The sequence below is a fragment of the Achroia grisella genome, unplaced genomic scaffold (assembly GCF_030625045.1).
Source record: "Achroia grisella isolate CSIRO2021 unplaced genomic scaffold, CSIRO_AGI_Agris_v1 utg215, whole genome shotgun sequence".
Classification (NCBI taxonomy): Eukaryota; Metazoa; Arthropoda; class Insecta; order Lepidoptera; family Pyralidae; genus Achroia; species Achroia grisella.
The window spans coordinates 612,833-632,175 of NW_026712713.1; the positions used below are offsets into that span (position 1 = coordinate 612,833).

The 19,343-nt window shown below is 31.1% G+C and overlaps 3 protein-coding genes across 3 annotated transcripts; 1 reads left to right on the plus strand and 2 right to left on the minus strand.

The window, feature by feature from the left end:
* The first annotated feature begins 1,953 nt into the window (after positions 1-1,953).
* LOC131842218 (RIB43A-like with coiled-coils protein 2) lies at positions 1,954-9,569 on the plus strand. The gene is made up of 9 exons (XM_059190752.1): positions 1,954-2,169; positions 2,899-3,039; positions 3,542-3,702; positions 4,214-4,349; positions 4,989-5,093; positions 5,528-5,667; positions 7,088-7,175; positions 7,778-7,884; positions 8,643-9,569. Exons 1-9 carry the CDS (start codon positions 2,047-2,049, stop codon positions 8,782-8,784), a joined length of 1,143 nt encoding a protein of 380 aa, XP_059046735.1. The 5' UTR covers positions 1,954-2,046; the 3' UTR covers positions 8,785-9,569.
* A 3,006-nt stretch (positions 9,570-12,575) lies between these two features.
* Positions 12,576-17,535, minus strand: LOC131842203 (histone deacetylase 11). Its single transcript, XM_059190734.1, has 8 exons — positions 17,422-17,535; positions 17,186-17,309; positions 16,328-16,438; positions 15,853-15,944; positions 14,989-15,193; positions 14,227-14,393; positions 13,694-13,802; positions 12,576-12,983 (listed from the first exon to the last, which is right to left on the minus strand). The coding sequence occupies exons 1-8, from the start codon at positions 17,427-17,429 to the stop codon at positions 12,798-12,800; spliced, it is 1,002 nt and encodes a 333-aa protein (XP_059046717.1). The 5' UTR covers positions 17,430-17,535; the 3' UTR covers positions 12,576-12,797.
* Positions 17,536-17,664: 129 nt separating this feature from the next.
* LOC131842205 (uncharacterized) lies at positions 17,665-18,543 on the minus strand. The gene has a single exon (XM_059190736.1). It carries the CDS (start codon positions 18,541-18,543, stop codon positions 17,665-17,667), a length of 879 nt encoding a protein of 292 aa, XP_059046719.1.
* Between the last annotated feature and the right edge of the window lie 800 nt (positions 18,544-19,343).

The following is a 19,343-nucleotide window of genomic DNA, read 5'->3' on the forward strand; positions in this document are numbered from 1 at the left end:
AACGAATTGGTATATTTCAAAGTTGTTTGGAAAGACGTCTTTCAAACTTTTACTGGTTATGTTCTTTACTCTATATTGGAGAAATAACTCGTATGTCCAGATTCGAAATAATTTACAATCATTATCATCGCTCCCTCCAGACGCTGATTTCACTCCATGCGTAGTAAATTTTAATCTCATATATTTTATTATCGTTATTAGGTAGGTACCTATTATGAAAAATAAGTTAGCATCTGGTAATATAACTCGCAACATGACATTGCCATTAATAAGAATCGAACTGTGTATCTTATTGTTTAAAGTAGGCCATACCGACGGTAGTCAAAATATAAATCTTACTCGTAACAATAAAAGTTCTTTAATTCCTTACATCATTTCTCAATATTATTATAAACAGAGAAACAGGAATTTCTGTTTTACAAGCAGTTACAAGCTGTAAGCTCTCATGATACAATCTATCTTTACGTCAAATTTCATAATGATCTGTTCAGCCGTTTAATCGTGAAAGGGTAATAGACATACATACTTGCTTTCCAAATTATAATATTAGTATGGATTGGTAACCACAGATATTGTGTACTAGTAGAGTAAAAGAAAACAGTAGAATTATTGTCTGTAACCATGACAGGACAAATAATCGACTAATCCTACGGATTTTAGTCCGAATAATGACTAAAGTCATTTTTGTTATGGTTGTTCTGATAGATAGACAAATAAATTATTACTTTATACATCAAGTACATGCAGGAATTACTACCATGCAATAACAATAACATTATTAACGTTCCACTGCTCCTTAGAAAAAGCACAGGAATCAGTATTTTGATCTACCATTATTACACTGGCCTCAATATAATTTATTGACTAGTATAGTAATTTAAATATTTTCTACAAAAAAACTTTTATTTTATTTTATTTTTTTATTTGCTTAATAAAAGCATTTTTGTATCTTACTAATATTATAAACATAAAAGTTTGTGAGTATGGATGGACGTTTTTAACTCTTTCACGTAAAATTTATTGAACGGATTTTATTGTAACTTTACAGTAATATAGTTTATACCTCAGAATAGCACATAGGCGATAAATTTCAAGCAGGTAAAACCGCGGACCCAGCTAGAAATATCTATAAATAGCTAAAAATGTATCTACATAGTTAACCATTCACAGACAATAGTGACGATTATGGATGTTACCTAAATATATCAATTGAGGTAATACATTCATTTAAACATTAATTCAATTAATACATTCATAATATTCGTTTATTTCACTACCTACTATATATAGGTACTTACTTAACGTATAAATATAAATTTATGAAATTTAATAATAATAATATATTTACTTTCTTCCCAAATAGACATAATGCTATACATTATGTCGATACATTATACGATTATTAAAAAACGCACAACCCAAGTCTATTGCTCATTCTTCTTGTGATGAGACAGCTTTCGAAATGAGGGCTGGATTAACAATATTGTGATGACTATTCAAAAGAACTTAAATTAAGTTTATTTTAATAAAGGATTTTTTAATATATTTAATTTGACGTTCTTAAGCGGCTAAAATGTCCTACATGAATAAATCATTTTTAATTTGATTTGAGGGTAACAGAGTCATATGGGCATATAAAATTTAATGACAAAGTACAAGTTTGGGAAGAACTGGTGTTCTACGTGTTGAAAAGCTACCTGACTGTCAACTTGCAACATCCTTTACACCCGAAGAATATGAGTTACATAGCATAAGCAAAATAAGAAACAACAAAATTAACAATTTTTTTACAACAATTACCCCAAGAACCTGTTAATCTGAAATATATAGTATCCGAAGAATATGCTTCCAAATTTAATGATTCATTACTCGTTCTGTGCATTCATTTGAAATGACCTTTGCATTGCGCATTCACGCCACACATCACTAAAAAAGTATCCATGACAACGCAATAATTCATTTAGGTATTTATTCAATAAAAGTTACTTTTGTATTAGAATTTTTGAAGCTGCTATAAATATTTTGATAAAATAAATATCTTTTAAAATGTTGAAACTGCAAATATGTAATGAGAGAGATCGTAAGGAAGCACAGAATAGAGAGCGAAGAAGGCAATGCGAACTTGAGAGAAGATCCAGAATTTTTAATGCTAGGAATAGAAAAATTGGTGTAAGTGATTTTAAAAAAGATTTGCTAAAGGTATTTTGAAGTTAGTTTAGAAAGATAAGATGTATTCTTCTATATTCTTGTATTTTATGGGTGTATCTATATCCAACACGCACAAACATTTGTATTCATGAGTATAATTGTTTGTAAATGATGTTACGTCACACGCTACATGCGCTAGATCTAGATGGCGCTGTGTGAATTGTCCTGAGATTATTATTATTGTTATTATATTAAATAGTTCAATATATGTACTTAGATATCTGTTGCGTTTTTTAACTACGATAAAGTGCTCTCTCTTAACTCTTCCCTCAATTATACACCTAAACATGTTTATTATTTAATCTGCAAAATACGCACCGCATGCGTTTCATGCAAATGAGCCCATCGACCTAAAAGCGCCCTACGGCCTTCCTATATCCCTTCAGGAATCAAGGTAATCCCTATACTATCCAATTTTTCCTCAGTAATTTCAGATCGTCCGATCAAATCTGGTTTTATATAGAAAATGTCGAAATGTTTAACATTTCATTATCCCTGGCTACTCTGATTATTATTATATTATTTTGATTATTATATTATATTATATTATATATTTTCTATTTTAATTGTTTTTGTTTTTGTTCTGTAATTGGTGTAATAAAGAGTATAAATAAAAAAAAAAAATTATTGACAGGCTTAATGACATGAATCTATATGTATGGATAATAAGTACCTACCTTTTGTTTGCAGGTGGACGTTCCTTTCTTAGAGCGTCAAATAGCAGAGAAACAAGTAGAACATGATGAACAGCGGCGTCGAGATCTCGCGTTCGCGCAGCAGATGATCAAGGACAGCAATCTTGCCGTGGTACTAGAAGCTAGAGAGAATGAGGTATTGTACTTACAACACAGTACTATACTGAATATACCAGAGATAGACATATCACAAAGTCTACTAATGCAGACTTTGTGATATGTCTATCTCGTGTATCTCACCATTTTCAGTCAACTACAAAACAACTTTTTCTAAGCAAGCAATGTTTTGCTTGGAGAGTGACATATGGTAGTGAAATTACAGAGTTTTAGACCAGTTTCAGGTTTAACATCTTATACCGCCGGTATGGCAATGCTGAGTGGAATGAAGTACTTTGCGCTTTTCTTTATTTAGGCGACTGTTACTAATTACCATTAGTTAGGCCACTTATTTGCCATTTAAATTCAATTAAAAACGAATATTATTAATGTTATAGTTCATTAAATAGCTTAATTGATGGATGGACTGATTTATCCTAGCTATATCGCTTATCATGAAGATCATTTTATCTCAGGAACCTAACCACTGCTGATCAGGGTTTTGAAGAATATCTATGAGAAGCATAGATGAATTCTTACAGGAGCGCCGTCGGATCGGTGTGGAAATTGACCAGTTTCGACAAAAGTACCAACGCCCAGAAGACCGCCGCGAATTTGATTTAAATGACCCTGATGTTCTAAAGAAGCAGTTGCCTCCAAGAACTTCGGATGGAGAGCCGGTGGGCTTGTCTAGTGCTCAAAAGTTAGTCCATCATTTTACAATATGTTTATCTAGATGATCAAGCTTCTACTGGCGTATACTAAATGGCGCCCTTTACATCGCACATTATCGTCCCATAGAAAACATCCGTATAATCTGTAAGTAGGAACTAAATACGATCTTCGCACAATTTTTCTAAATAAAAATGAATTACTTAAATAGTATAATAAATCGCATAAATATTGTACTCGCATGCATTAAATATATATTCCAAATCTGTTCTATACGATTAAACTTCAATTCTGAAATCAATTCCTAAGGGAAATATTTAATGAAAGTAAATAAAAAATTACATCGCGAAATAATAATAAGTAGATATTCCGACTTGAGACTTGATATTTCGTCGTGATACTCGCCGTTAATACATATGTATTCCATGATTTTTTGTAAATCAATAATCTTTAGGAGACTTTAAATTACGGTAGTTAACTCTAGAGAAGCCGCTAGCAAAAACTACTAATATATAATATATACTGCACACTATGCTAACCAGGTTTGAGGGTGAGGATCTGGCTTTTGAGGAGCGCCGGAAGATAATGGCAGCGCAAAAGAATTCATGGCTCGAGCAACAAGTTCAAGAGAGGAAGGCAGCTGAAGAAGAAAGAAAAAAGGCCGAAGCCGCTTACATGGTTATCATCGCTTTAGTTTTCAGTTCTTCATATATACATAGAAATATATGTCTCTACTCTATTTAACACTGTAAGGAAACACTCATTAGTTTGTTTATAATGTCTAAACAGAAAGTAAAACTTACTCAATTAAAAAAAACTCAACTATAAGTATATTATTAATGGATATATAACTACACATTGGTGCACCCGCCTGCTCTGCCAGTATACGTCGTTGGAGCACTAGTACATGATGATAGTATGAGTATAAAGTCAAGTCAGTTAGTCCATCGTTGTGAATTCACCAGGAATTAACTACAATGGTTTCCAGAGATGCCGTACGGAGGTCTACATTGCTTGATGTAACAATTATCTACTAATAACTACTAATAATTGTATTTGTGAATACTTTAATTGATATTGGATAATATGCTGGCTTGTAAAAATACACCGTTAATAATATATTTAAACTAGGGGATTTATTTATTTTATTATATCCCGCAATGGCGCGGCAGCTAAGGACCGCGCCGCGCCAGCGCCGTTGCATTTAACATGACAATGCAAAAATGTTGTCAACCCCATCAGGAAAAAAGCCGTAAAGATAATTTATGAATATAATAATCATGAAATTATACAAATTATTGTTATTGTTATCTGCAGATGGCCATAAAAGCTCGTGATGAACGTGCCAGCGAACTGGACAAGTTGGAACGTGAATGTCGCTACAGATTGGGCCAAGCCAATTTACGCTACAATGAGGCTCTGGTATGCCCCTTTTTGAAATAACGAACAGTTCGGATATATTTAATGATGATAGAATATAATAGAGATAGAACAATTTATTAAATATATGACAAAAGAAAGAGAAATCACTGAATATTTCTAAATCCGCTGTCAATAGATGCATTTCTTGTATGTTTACTGACTGTTATGCGTATATATGCTATAATAGATTATCGATTGAATAGATTAATTTGAATAATCAGTATCTATAGGAGAAATTTCTAAAAAGGGGAAAAAGAAATATTTTAATCTTATAAAAATTTGTATGAAAGAAATATGGGAATATTGCTACCAATTAAATAGAGTCATCGAAAGCGAATCAATGAATCACATTCAATTGCAAATTTAAACATTTTCCCAAGTTCATTCGTAAGTATTTAATATCTCTGAAATTAACGAAATAAAAATATTATTAGGCAGCGGAAAAGAAACAACTGGAGCAGATAATGAAAGAGCAAGAAGAAGCAGACAACACAGCAGAAATGTACAACAACCTCACTTCGGATATGCTCACAGAGAATCCAGACGTTGCCAAGAGCGCCCTTGGCAAAAACAGGTGCTGTATAGTCATTAACACACACACGTTAATTAATTAATTAAAATGATTAAAAAGAAAATGATGCATTAAGTGAAATCTTTTTAAGAAAGTAGAAGTAAAAACAGGGCACTGTTCTTTCAATTATTGGAATCGCATCCATAATAAACTAATCTTTAATCCAATAATAGACTAATACCACACTTCATTTGACCTTTTCCAAAAGTCTAGCTTAACTAAAACACATATACCTACTCGTAAAAAATAGGCAATACTAGTCTACCAAAGTATTTGACAGAACCAATTTCTACCTACTAGTAAGCCCATTGCTAGCAATATGCCATCTAAGTCTGTTGTTTCTCTCTAGAAACTATTTATTTTTAGTGAACATGCCCGACTGAGCTACTATTATATCATCATCCCAAAACACCTGAAATCACTTGATGTATTTTTTGTGTTATTCCGATCACGAGAAATCTTAGTAAATGCCCGAGTACTCATAATACCAATTATTTTTTATAATGACAGAGGTGGGATATACTAAAACCTATCCAATTACCTGCACGCAATTCTCTAGTCTTAGTATTATACATAATACGCAAAAACGTTAAATAAGTACTTCTTCCTCTCTTCAAGGATTCAATTATATTTTATTTATTTATTTAAACTTCATTGAATTGTACAATAGGCGGGCTTAATGCTAATTGTATTCTCTACTAGCTAACCTTAGGGAGTGTAGAGATACTCAAACGCAATTTAGTTAATTAAATAAAAATATATAATATATTAAATACTATAGATATATATATACATAATAAAATATAACATACATATTATGTTATCTGTGATACATACATATAATATATATTATAAATAAACTACACATATCAATAAGATGATAATGATGATGAGCCTTATTGCAGTTCTATGAGATACGATTTAATAGATAAGCATTAACTCTTTTTTTTAAGTTATTATATGGTTATTATCTTCTAAATTAATCTACTATTCTACTAATTTAAATAGTACAATTTTCCTAAAATGTAAATTACAACATTGTAAATTATAAAAATATTCGTGGAAAAATCTAAAAGTAGATTTTTTAAGAAAATGTCGAATTGATGACCGACGTATATCTCAATTATGACGGCCTAAACCAAGGTTCAGATCTCTAGCCGTGCCTTCAGACCGATATAAAGTCTATTATAATAAAAATATATAAATATATATGTATATATAAAGATTATATCAAATCACAGCAGAAGCCTAAGAATTTGTAAATCCAAATATATGCAATTAATAAATATAAAAAAGAACAGCGAATCAAGCAAAATTATAAAAAATCTTATCTCTTCATCTTATTATACAGATTCTAAGAAATTACTTGGTTGGCATGATTAATTTGTTTACTTACACTGATCTAATTTAACTTTTGTTTCAGAGCTATTGGCTTTATGTACAAAGGGATGAATCAGGAGGAACTCAAGAAATTCTACGCAGCACAAAAGGAACAAATGGCGGCAGCTAAGGTAAATACAATAGTGGAATGGTTCCATTATTCCAAGATATTAGAACAATATGTTAGAACTTACTGAACACTATCCTATAAAAATAATATAACACACTAGGTAAGTAAACATTAGTACTGTTACGTAGCGTTCGCATTCAAGTCAATATGTATACAAAGGAGTTTGCAATACAAAGGGACAGTTCCGAATACGATTTTAAGTAATGTTCATGTCGTCCTGGTTACTATATAATAAATATAGAGGTAACATGATGTAATCATGTGATGACTAAGATGTTACGACTTTTTTCCTATAATTTTGTGTCTTATCTTGGCGGCTGAAATAGGTTTTTTTAATGATGATGGTGATGATAATGGTATAAATGAGCATTAGGTGAGTTCAGTTAGCCCATCGTAGCATCATGTTATTACTAACAATCCCCTTTCCCTCGCCTGAAATAGCTACGCCAGACGCTTTTTTTTACAAAGTCTACCTCTATGCTCTCTGTTGTGAATCACTTAATTAGGTTTAATAGGTATAGCACTTTAAAATTTGACCAATCATTTACCGTTGAGATTTCTTAGTGCTACAACTGAAGAAACATCTTATTACATTCCTTTCAGGCTAAAAGAGATGAACAAGACAAAATGGACGCTGAATGGCAAGCCTTGGCCAAATCTATACAAAGAGAAGTCGCGCGCCAAGACATCGCCAATCAAAGAACAAGAAGGTATTTTAATATCAAGCTAATAATATAGAATAATTTCCATTACGCTTCGACTTTATGTAAAACAATACCTACAAATCATTTCTTTATCTGCAAACATAATTCTTCGGGATTTTTTCTACCTTTCCTGCCATTCTACTATGTAGCTCAATCATATATGTAGCTCAGGCATTCATTTTTGTAAATACTGCATATATTATTTGTTATATTATGTCTAAATAATCACTTATAACGTCAGATGAAAAGTGGCCCATACAACAGGCCGAACAAAGCAGCACATGATTTGCTGATTCATGTAAAAATATGGAAAAAAACTACTCACTACGAGTAGAATCAGCATTATTATCCATTCTACTTCATATTAATATTATAAAAAACGTTGTTACCCGCGACTTTATGTACACTTATTTTCATACCCAATTTCACCCGCTCACAGATTATTTGCGGTAAGAGATAGCTTATGTTCCTGACCTCTTGATACAGACTGTCTTAAGATCTTCATGTAGAATTTTATTAAGCCAAGTCGTTTAGACAGAAAAACAAACACACTACAACTTTTTATTAATAATATTAGTATACGATAGTGTCTGTCAGTCTGTATTATATATTTTGGTTTGTTACCATTTCACGGCTAACCGACTGATCCAATGTTAATGAAATTTTAACTGTATTATTAAAATTCGGGCACATAGGATATATCTAACCACAAGTAATAATCTAGGTAACAGTTACTTTAAATACGTATTTGTATCTCATAACAGAGACATCGCCCGTCAGCTCATGGAGGAAAACCAGCTGCTGGCTCTACAACAGAAGGAAAAGGAAAAATATTACCGCGATGTAATGTACAACAACATACCAACAGACGATTATTACTCACAGTTCAACACGACCACTAGATAAAAAAAAATATCATATAATATCTATACATGTAGATATTCTGAATAGGGGTTTTTGCACACGAAGGAAAATTGCCAGTCACTTCACAGCGGACATGATACGAACCTTAGGTACACGGGCAGTCTAATACTTAAAGTATTACATACTAGATCATAGACATACCCAGAAAGAGAGTGGGGGACAGCAGCTGATGATTATATTTGTTACAATATATTACGCATAAAAAACTACGACCAGACCTATTATAATATTTGACTTACTAATTAATACATATTTGACGTCTGCACCAGGAGAAAAACTAACTTGCCATTCGGCCGAAAGCAAACTTCCTCCCCTTGGTTTAGATGGGTACGCTCCTGTGTTGCATAACTGTTTTCAAAGATACCTAACAATTTCATGTTGCTTGCTGTTAATATGGCATTATATACCAGTAGTTTATTGGCATTATAACAAATATGTAGTTGTCGTTACAAAATAATTTAGAAATTTTGGCCCCAATTGGTCTATTTAAAATGTTCATGTGAAGGGACTTTTACGGAATACAATTCTGTTCTATTTAGGCAGATAACAACGTGTGTACAGCGCCTGCCCTAACATGTAAACAGTTTTGTATTTCGTCGTAATATTAATATTATAGTAATGTTGGTATGGTCAAAAATATTACTGTAACAAGGTCCCAAATTGTTTATATATTAAACAGTTTTGTATTTTTGTCGTAATGACAGCATTACAATAATGTTTTTGATATGGTTAAGAATATTACTATGACAAGGTCCCAAAGTGTTCACATATACATACATACTATAAGTAGGTAGTCGCATCTCCACGGACCTAAGTATTTATCAACACTCTAGATTATACTTTATAGCTTTAATGACAAATTTTGTGCAATATAAAAATAATGCTGAATAGCGTTTCATTCATTGTATCGTATTACTTTTTTTGCTTCTATTAATTAAAAATTTATTTCGTAGCAAAAACTGTGCTTCAGTATTTTTCCCCAATATTGCCGAATTAGCCAAATATTATCAAATTGACCCAATCTGCCGAAGCTTGATAACAATATGTATATATTTCGATCGGTCAACGACTGAGTTATTTATTATCCCACAACCGCTAAATGGTGTTATGACTTCGGTACTTTAATGAATTAATTAAACACTTCAGAGTCAAGTATTATTCATAGGTATCTATATTTTGATTCATACTTCAACACCAGATTCTGTCAATTGTTTTTGATAATACCAAAATTTTTATCCTGTTAAAAATATAAAATTCCTGTGTCGCGGTGTCTGTTACCAAACTCCGCCGAAACAGTTTTACCGATTTTTATGAAATTTTGTGTGCATATCGGGTAGGTGAAGGTCTGAGAATCGTCCAACATCTATTTCTCATACCCCTCAAAGATAAGGGTGACCCATACCTAAATATTTCTTTTTATTATGACATTTTTTTAAATGTATGATTTTACGATTCGGCATTAAAAAATACATACAACCCTACATTTTGACCCTACCATCAACGTTTTCAGGGTCAAGTAGTCCTCTTATGATAATAATTTGTCATTATTGCAAAATCAAAAGGTGTTTCCTTAGTGAATAGCCTCGCAATCACCTGATTTTTTTAAACACTTACGAATCAAATTTTAGTAATTGGTAAATACACGTGACTGAAAATTCTCTCTTATTTAATTATTAGATTATTTGCAACGTTAATTTTTTATTTGTTACAACGTGATTCCTTGTTAATCGTTACATAAAAAAATATATTCTATATTGTCTTTCATTTCATAACAGAAACCTGAAAATGCACACAACGCCATCTAGTTCCAAACTGAAGCAGAACTTGTACTATGCGTACATTACATTACATTTTCTGTAAATGCATAAAACACACTGAAAGTTACATACATACCCATAAATAGAAATGTTTTTATCATGCAAGGAATCGAACCCGCTATTAGTTACATTAGGTAGTGACCAAAACCGCCACACCACCGAGACCGTAATTTATTTATATCTACTTCTAATAATGTGATACAATCTTTAAAAAGGATAAGGATAGATAAAAGGGATCCTATCTTCCAGAAACCCTGTACGTAAGTGATGTTATTGAATGAAACCATATATATGGGAAAAATAGTATTTATTTAGAAATATAAATATTAGAAGCAACTACATATATAAAATAAATATATCACATATATCAATGGAGATCTAGAAAACTTAGATTCATTTAACGAGGCAAATTACATTTGCAACGATTATAAAACAATTGGCACTTCGTATTTCTACTGAGATCGAGATTATCACAAAAAATATATAATAGTTATATAAGCACTTTAGTACATTTGAAGTAGGCACCCCCATATTCCACATCGATGCAAAGGATTTTAGTATTCTTTGCATAGAAACTCTTACAGCTGCAGACACTAATCTGTATCGCCTTCGTATAACTAATGAGATCGACATTATCACAAAATAAATATAATATTTAATTATAAGTAGGTACCCACATTCCACTGCCAAGAGCGCAAAGGATTTTGGTTCTCTTTGCCACTTACGATTGCATCCATTTCGTACATATACACAAGGTTATCACAAAATAAATGTAATATTTATATAAGTACTTTAGTACGTTTGCAGTAGGTACTCACAGGTAGGTACGGGTTTTAGTTCTATTTGCATAGAAACACATACAGCTGCATCCACTAATCGACATCACACGGACGCATCTCAAAAAATATATACTATTTATATAAGTACTTTAGTACATTTAAAGTAGGTACCCACAGTTAACGCTGTCGAATCAAATGCAACGCATTTTAAGACTCTTTGCATAGAAACTCTTACAATTGCATCCACTTATCTGTATCGTTCCGACACTTCGATAACATAAACTACTGAGATAGACATTCCTACTAAAAAATATGTATATAGTATTTATATACGTACATTGTACATTCGAAGTAGGCACCCACATTCCACATCGATGCAAAGGATTTTAGTACTCTATGCATAGAAACTCTTACAACTGCATCCACTAATACTAATGGATCCATTCATTGTGAACCGTCTGATTCAATTCAATTTATTTCCTCGAACCAATCTTAAAATTATTATTATTCCAAACATGTCCTACCGTTTCTGGTGTGGAAAAAATTACAATAATATTTTGTGAATGTTAGCATTATTCAAAATTATGTCATTTTAAATTACATTACTAATCAGACAAATATTATATAAAATACATTATCATTTAAATAATATTTTGTGTAATAATAACACTTATTTAAGTACGCCTACCTTTGACAACCACTGGACGCTATGCGATCAAGGGTTGCCTATGTTAAACACATAGCTCCCATAGCAGTGATGCGTGGAGAAGGGAGTAACGAGTTAAAAGAAGAAAGTATATCTTTGACTCTACTATCATCAATCTTCGGTTTCTCTATATATGCTATGCAATCTACTAAATTCATTTGAGATAATTGTTTATACCAATTCTAGTATAAGTACATAGAAACTACGTCTAAAAATAAACAACACTCACCATTCGAATATAAATAATTTTTCGATTACAAATAAAAATAAATTAGAAATTCATCCAAATAGATTCATAATTAGCTAAGTTCAAAGCATACACACATATTCGTAATGAGTAATTTAGAAAAATACACTTTTATTATTAAATATGGTGATTTTTAGAGTCGTTTAAAAATAGTGGTAGAAGTCTAGTAAGAAACTAAATTATAAATATGAATTTAGTTTGCAGAGACTATCCTTATATCTTATTATACTAAACTAAAATCACAAAAACCCAATTTTCACTATTACAATGTTTTGTCACCATTCTTACAAAACAACAAAATAGTTATTAAGTACAGGACAAAACCTTTCTAATATTTAAAATAAGTTTATTAGATGATTGTTGTTAGAGGAATGCAGAGAAATATGTTCGAAACAACCCCTAAAAGTACCTAGTATGTTTCAGCCCTTACATAATCTGTTGGAAATTCAAATACCTTCATCACCATTATCACCATACGTGCCGGTTATCAGTCCCTTCCTGTGCAGATTGAGTATCGAATCGGCTATAATCTTTGCAGTGTTCCTCAGGTACCCGCCGCTGGTGAGCATTACTATTGGAATGTTTTGTTCTTTGCACATTTCAAACACGAATTCATCGCGTTTTATGATTCCCTAAAAATAATGTTGTACAATCATACACACATTGTTTCGTTCGGTTTTTTTTTTATTGTTTTTAAGTTAATTCAGTTAGTTTTTAAAAGTACATTCTGAGGACATAGCTGAAAATCAGTGTTTTGCACCTTGAGTGTTTTTCCACACTGAGCGATGAGCCATTTTGTATTGCTCTAGCACACACATGCAGGTTATGTATTGCATTGGTTTAAATAATCTGTATTATATACTATTTGTAATTAAACCTATATGAGTGTACTAAGATACAAATAAAAATTCTTATCTATCTATTTATATTTACCACCAGCTGTACCTGTGCCCATAGTTTCAACCGGGTGAAATTTATAGCCTATGTGTTATTCTGATATGCTCGTATAAGCTATTGTAGTTTCATTCAATAGTGTTTACGTGAAAGAATTACAAACATCCACTCAGCCATCCACAATCACAAACTACTGCATTTCGTAAAAAGATGATAATATTATTTCAGAGTTCCCGATATTTAAACGCTGTTACAAACATCCTGATCACGGGTGGACACGTCACAATATATACATAGACTAATTATGTGATAAATGTTTCCTCAATTTTTTACACATCCCTAGATGTAGTTAGTTGAAGAATACAGTTTTTACATAGGCATTTATTATATTAGTACAGGATAAACATAAATATGCTAGTTTGTAACACCAGTAAAGATTTGAACTTACAATTTCGCTAATCCGCATATGACCAAGAGGATCAGAATCCAAAATATCAGTGCCAGCATTGTACACCAGAATATCTGGCTTAAACTCTTTTAGTGCAGCCTTTAGATTTCTGAAAACAATATTACCTCTTTATTGTACACATTCAACAAATGTAACCAAAACATAAATAAATAAATAATTATCATCGATATTTATATCGGTTGTCTGGCCATAACACAAACTGTGCTTAGCTTGAGACTAGATTGCGATGTGTGAATTATCCTGGATTGTTATTATTATAGGCTGCTATTTTTGTTACATAAAAAATGGCTAGGTGTGACAAGGAAGTCGAATTTAGTTTGTTAAGGGTGAAGTTACCCTTTTTTACCACATTATTTATATATATGACGATGTTATTTGAATCCTAGAAAAGCTGACCCTTATAACCTAATACTGATTTCAGTTTTATATAAAAAAAATTACTGCATTCTGAAAATTCATTAGACTTCATATAGTGATCACAAACATACAATATATTCTGAAAGTTTACTTACTGTCTCAACTTGAGCATATACTCTAAATCTTCAACTCTGTTGGCAAGTTCAACCTTTCTTCGTATTGCTTGCTTGGCCTCTTTATCTTTAGGATAAATGTTACGGTTATACATATCCATTATGTATACTTCTGGTACACCGAGGAAGTCACGTTGGTAACCATTGCCCTTTAAATAAACGTTATAACTTAAAAGTAATATTAAGATAGCTGAGCAAAAAATATATTCAAAGAGCAAATTATACTTATGTAAACTATTATTATAAATTTTATATTGTGTCTGTCTGTCTGTCTGTTTGTTTCTAACATAAATCCTTTTCATGACTAAATAATTCAATGTATCTGAATGATAGGTTATTTTTTATCTAAAACAATTAGGGGTAAGTGTAGTAACCAAATATATAAACTTTCAGTCATTCTTTTCCAAACATTTAAAATTATTTAAATTATTAACCGGGTCTTAACACGAATAATTTTATGGAAAATAAAGGTATTTACGCCTCTCGACGTTTCGACTAGGTTGCACTAGCCGTGGTCACGAGTTGACTGGAGTAACAGCGATGTCAATGTAGATAGGTGACAGCAGTTTTTTCTTCATCTACCGTCACTAGATTGTTTAACGAAAGTTCGCGACATATTTAATATTTGTGTCAAATATCCTATGACACAAATATTAAATTATAACATTCACTCATTCAATACCTATTAAAATGCTAAACCTATTTTTTGTTTAATCTATAAAAATCTGCTATTCTGTTACCAACCTGGTGTGCATCCAAATCAACAATCATTGCATTCTGTATCAAGCCATTCATGACGAGGAATCGTATAAGCAAGGTAATATCGGCGTAAGGGCAGAACCCACCCCCTTTATCGCTGCTACAGTGGTGAAACCCACCTCCCACGTTAATCGCCCATCCCCTCTCCAAAGCCAGCTTGCCTGCTAATACTGACCCTCCAGTTTGTAATCTGGATAAAAACCAAATCACTTTATAAATTTAGATATAAAACAATTAATTTTATATAAAACAAAGTCGCCACTGTCTGTTCCCTTGTTTCTAGTTTTCAGCAATAGATAGAGTTATTCAAGAGGAAGGTTTATATGTATAAGACATGTGTGTTATAGTATACAACCAGCCGAGAAATTCAAAGATTTGTAATGCATCCATCCAAAGCAAGGTCGCAAATTAATAACAAAAAGGCTAATCTTAAAGTTATTGTTACCTCAGTAGAAGTCAAAAATATTCAATTCAAACTGAGAGGAGGCATCAGACAAGTTATTAAGGTAGGTAAAGTAAGAGTTTTACTAAAGGTCAATTCTCACTACCAACCCCATCTCTAAACAACACAAGGTACTTTATACATCTAATCAAGTTGAATATACACAATTGATGTGACGTTATTATCATTATGAAGGATAAAAGTGGTTCCATTTCAAACAATTCAAAAATCTGGTTAAACTCCATGGATTCTCCTTATGAAATGTTGTGATGTATATCTATTGAACTTTCCAAGATACTTAATATTATGCAGTATTAGGTTAATTAGCATAATGTATGATACAAATAAAGAAACAGCTATTGCTGCAATAGCAGAAACTTGTGTTAAGAAATACAAAGATCTATTACCTCATTGGCTTCAAATATGCACACTGTACAAACATATTTGGCAGACAAGCTACTACAGGTACCTCAGCTATTATCGCCACATTGGTGCTCCACTGCAAAGAAATATAATGTATTTCACATATCACCAATCAAATATTTTGATATATACATTATACAATAACCACTTACATTAGCTTGCCACCAGTGTGGTATAAAAGAAATGTACATATATGGTGTACATCTACATAATAATACATATATACCTAGTTATATACATATATTATACCTAGTTTTTTAAAGAAAAGTAGACACAACCATAAGCCACAGAGATCCATAATATCATTTCATTTCCTTTCATCAGTTTCATAACTTGCTTTACATAAAGAATCATACTTGCATTACACTCACACATGCATTTGTATGTAAAATTTGATTATTTTCATGATAAAATAATATAGCATATTTACACTTAAATTTCAGTTCAATTATTCCTTACTTTTAAAGACTTGAGGTATCTTTTAGTGTGAACAACAAGAAGATCATTCTTTTTCGCTGGAAGTGGCTTCACTAAACAGGCATCTGTTATGAAATCTGCATCTTTTAAATACTGAAATGAAATATTGGACAAGTCATAAATTAATAAGGCAAGTATTGTCCTTGATCTTTAATAATTACTTGTTTTATATTATTGATAATGTAATAGTCTATTTGTATACATAGTGTGTGTAAGTCACCCATCTATCACTTATTAAATAAAATAAATAACCAATATTAATTATATCTAAAATAACAATGGACACTCCATTGTTATTTTAAAAATCATAATAAACAGATATATATATACACATAGCCTCCTACATTCATGATGTAAAAAATTAATTACTACAGTTCAAGGACTATAATAAATTTATTAAATAAATAAAGTTGATAAATATATTTTTAAATTAATCCATTCAAAGTTGTGATTATCAATGTAAATAATTTATGTAACTATTAACTAATTAAATACCTAATTTACCTAATTTACCTTAATTATAAATGCAAATATGAAGTTAATTTATTTTGCTTTAACTTTAAATACTTTTGGTTAATTTTATTTAAAACAGAGGTGCAGGATAAAGAATTGGATTAAAAACTCACAATTTTGTTTTTTGTGTTTTTTATTGTTTCATAAAATAGTTTTTAAGTAAATTAATTACTAATTATCCTTGTTATAATAATATTTGTTTAATGGAAATTCTTTTATTTCAAAAAGTTTCCAACTGTTGTTATAGATGATTTAAGAGTTGGACGTTAATTATTGCGTGGTCAGAAATTATCTGACCACGCAATAATTAACGTCCAAGATACTTACTTGAATAATGTTACGCCATTTCTTAGCATCGAATACATGAAATCTTTCAAGACCAAAAACTGATACATTGTATTTTTCATCATATACCAACGGCCACTGATCATCCCTAATATCGAAGTAAAGACTGAAATTTAAAAGAAATAACTCAAAGAAATATTATTATTAATTCTGTGTTTGTAATATTATCAATGCAAAATATAAAAGAAGAAAACTATATATGTATAACAAAGACTTACTTGGTCATAATTAAATGTGAAAATTAAGTTATTTAATATAATGCCATATTTATTAAGATTTTGAGTTTTAAGCAATAAAAACAAGTTCACTATTCAAAATTTGTGATTTTGCCCATCCGATTTTTTTTTTTTTTGGTTCTGTTTTTCCCTTTTTAGGGAAAGGCAAAAGGACTCAGCCCATACAGCCATTGTCTTCAGTAATATTTTCGTTTTTTTTTTTTTTCTAATACTTGTCTTCAGTAGTTATATATCTTGAAATGTTGTTCTTACGTACTCGAAAATGGGTTTGTATGTTTCTGTGTTCTTTAATAAATTCTGGATGGAGCGCGGGATCTCCATTTTATCATATATATTGATCAATTTATCAATAAATATTAATCGCTGGATTGCGAAATGTTGACATTCAAAAAACAAGTGATCTAATGATTGATCTTCGTCGGCAGAACAATAATCACATATAGGAGACGAAACCATTTTCATCCTATGCAAATGCTTTTTATATCTTCCATGTCCAATTCTAAGACGACATAAAATTGAATAAAATTTTCTTTCCACATATTTTCCTTGAACGAACCATGGCTTTTTAAATTCTTGCTGTATTTCTCTGAACCATTTCCCTTTAACTTTTATAGATTCTTCCCACTGTTGTTTCCATTTAGTTTTAATTGTTTTTCTTATTTCAACGATAAAATCTGAAGCTGGGATTAACATGTATTTTTCTTTTCCTTGAATTTGACAGTTTGTGATGAACCTAGCCAGTTCATCAGCTTTTTCGTTGCCAGTGACATCAACGTGAGCTGGAGTCCAGATAAGATTAATATCCATATTAAGCCGTTTTTTAAAATCATATATTTTCCTTTGAATATTTTGTATAACGAAAGATGTTTTACTAGAAGAAACATTCGCAAGGGCCAACAAGACACTCATGCTGTCCGTTAATATGACCCATTTATCATTATTGTTTGTTTCACCAATATAGTCTAGCGCTGAGATAATAGCGTAAGCTTCAGCAGTAAATATGCTCGCTTTATTCGATATTTTTGTACCGAATGATATTTTTTCCTTGGCATCATAAACAGCAATAGCCGTGCAGTCTTTATTTTTAGCACCATCCGTATACATATGCCTATAATTGTTCCATTGAGATATGTAATCATAGACATCATATTTATTATGTAAATTCTTATTTATAAAAATGGGGGTTTTAAAAAAATTACAATCATATGAATTGCTATTGTGAACTAATTTCTGATTAATAAATATGTTGGAGTTATGTAGACTTTTAATAATTTCAGTTATATTATTAGAGAGGAAATTATTAGGAGAGGATGGATTTTTTAATTTATGTAATAATTGGTTATCATGAACAGAATAAAGTTTCAGTAAAAACATAAGTTTTAGCAATTCAAAACGTAACGGCAATGGGTATATTACATTCAACTTGCAACGAATTTATTGGTGATGTGCTCATGGCTCCCAAAATTAATCTTAAATTTATATTTTGGAGTTTTTCTAATTTATCAACATATTTTTCTTTGTTACAAAAACAGAAGAACGCATATTCAAAATGCGTTCGGACCAGCGACTTGTAAAGAATTAACAGAATTTTAGGGTCTGCTCCCCAAGTAGTGCCGACCAAAGATCTGAGAATATTAGTGGACATCATGGCTCTATCTGTTACACAATCGACATATTTTTTAAAACTTAAATTATTTTGAAATATTACACCTAAAAATTTTGCTTCTGGCTCTACTGGAATAATAGCGCTCATATATTTCACCTGACTAGATGAGTCTATATTTAAATTGTTATTACTAAACACTACCATTTTGCTTTTAGAAGGACTGATTTCCAAATTTACATAAGAAAAATATACTGAAAGATTACTAAGAGCAATATTGATTTTGGATAATGTATCCACA

What these genes read in the sequence shown, in the direction of transcription:
- LOC131842218 (XM_059190752.1), top strand. Translation starts at nt 2,047, where the DNA reads ATGTTGAAACTGCAAATATGTAATGAGAGAGATCGTAAGGAAGCACAG. An exon ending in GGCTTGTCTAGTGCTCAAAA is followed by an intron (nt 3,703 to 4,213) that starts GTTAGTCCATCA and finishes TATGCTAACCAG; the next exon opens with GTTTGAGGGTGAGGATCTGG. An exon ending in AACAAATGGCGGCAGCTAAG is followed by an intron (nt 7,176 to 7,777) that starts GTAAATACAATA and finishes CATTCCTTTCAG; the next exon opens with GCTAAAAGAGATGAACAAGA.
- LOC131842203 (XM_059190734.1), bottom strand. An exon ending in GATACCTCAAGTCTTTAAAA is followed by an intron (nt 15,945 to 16,327) that starts GTAAGGAATAAT and finishes ATTTCTTTGCAG; the next exon opens with TGGAGCACCAATGTGGCGAT. An exon ending in TATATGCTCAAGTTGAGACA is followed by an intron (nt 13,803 to 14,226) that starts GTAAGTAAACTT and finishes TATTGTTTTCAG; the next exon opens with AAATCTAAAGGCTGCACTAA.
- LOC131842205 (XM_059190736.1), bottom strand. Translation starts at nt 18,543, where the DNA reads ATGTATACGGATGGTGCTAAAAATAAAGACTGCACGGCTATTGCTGTT.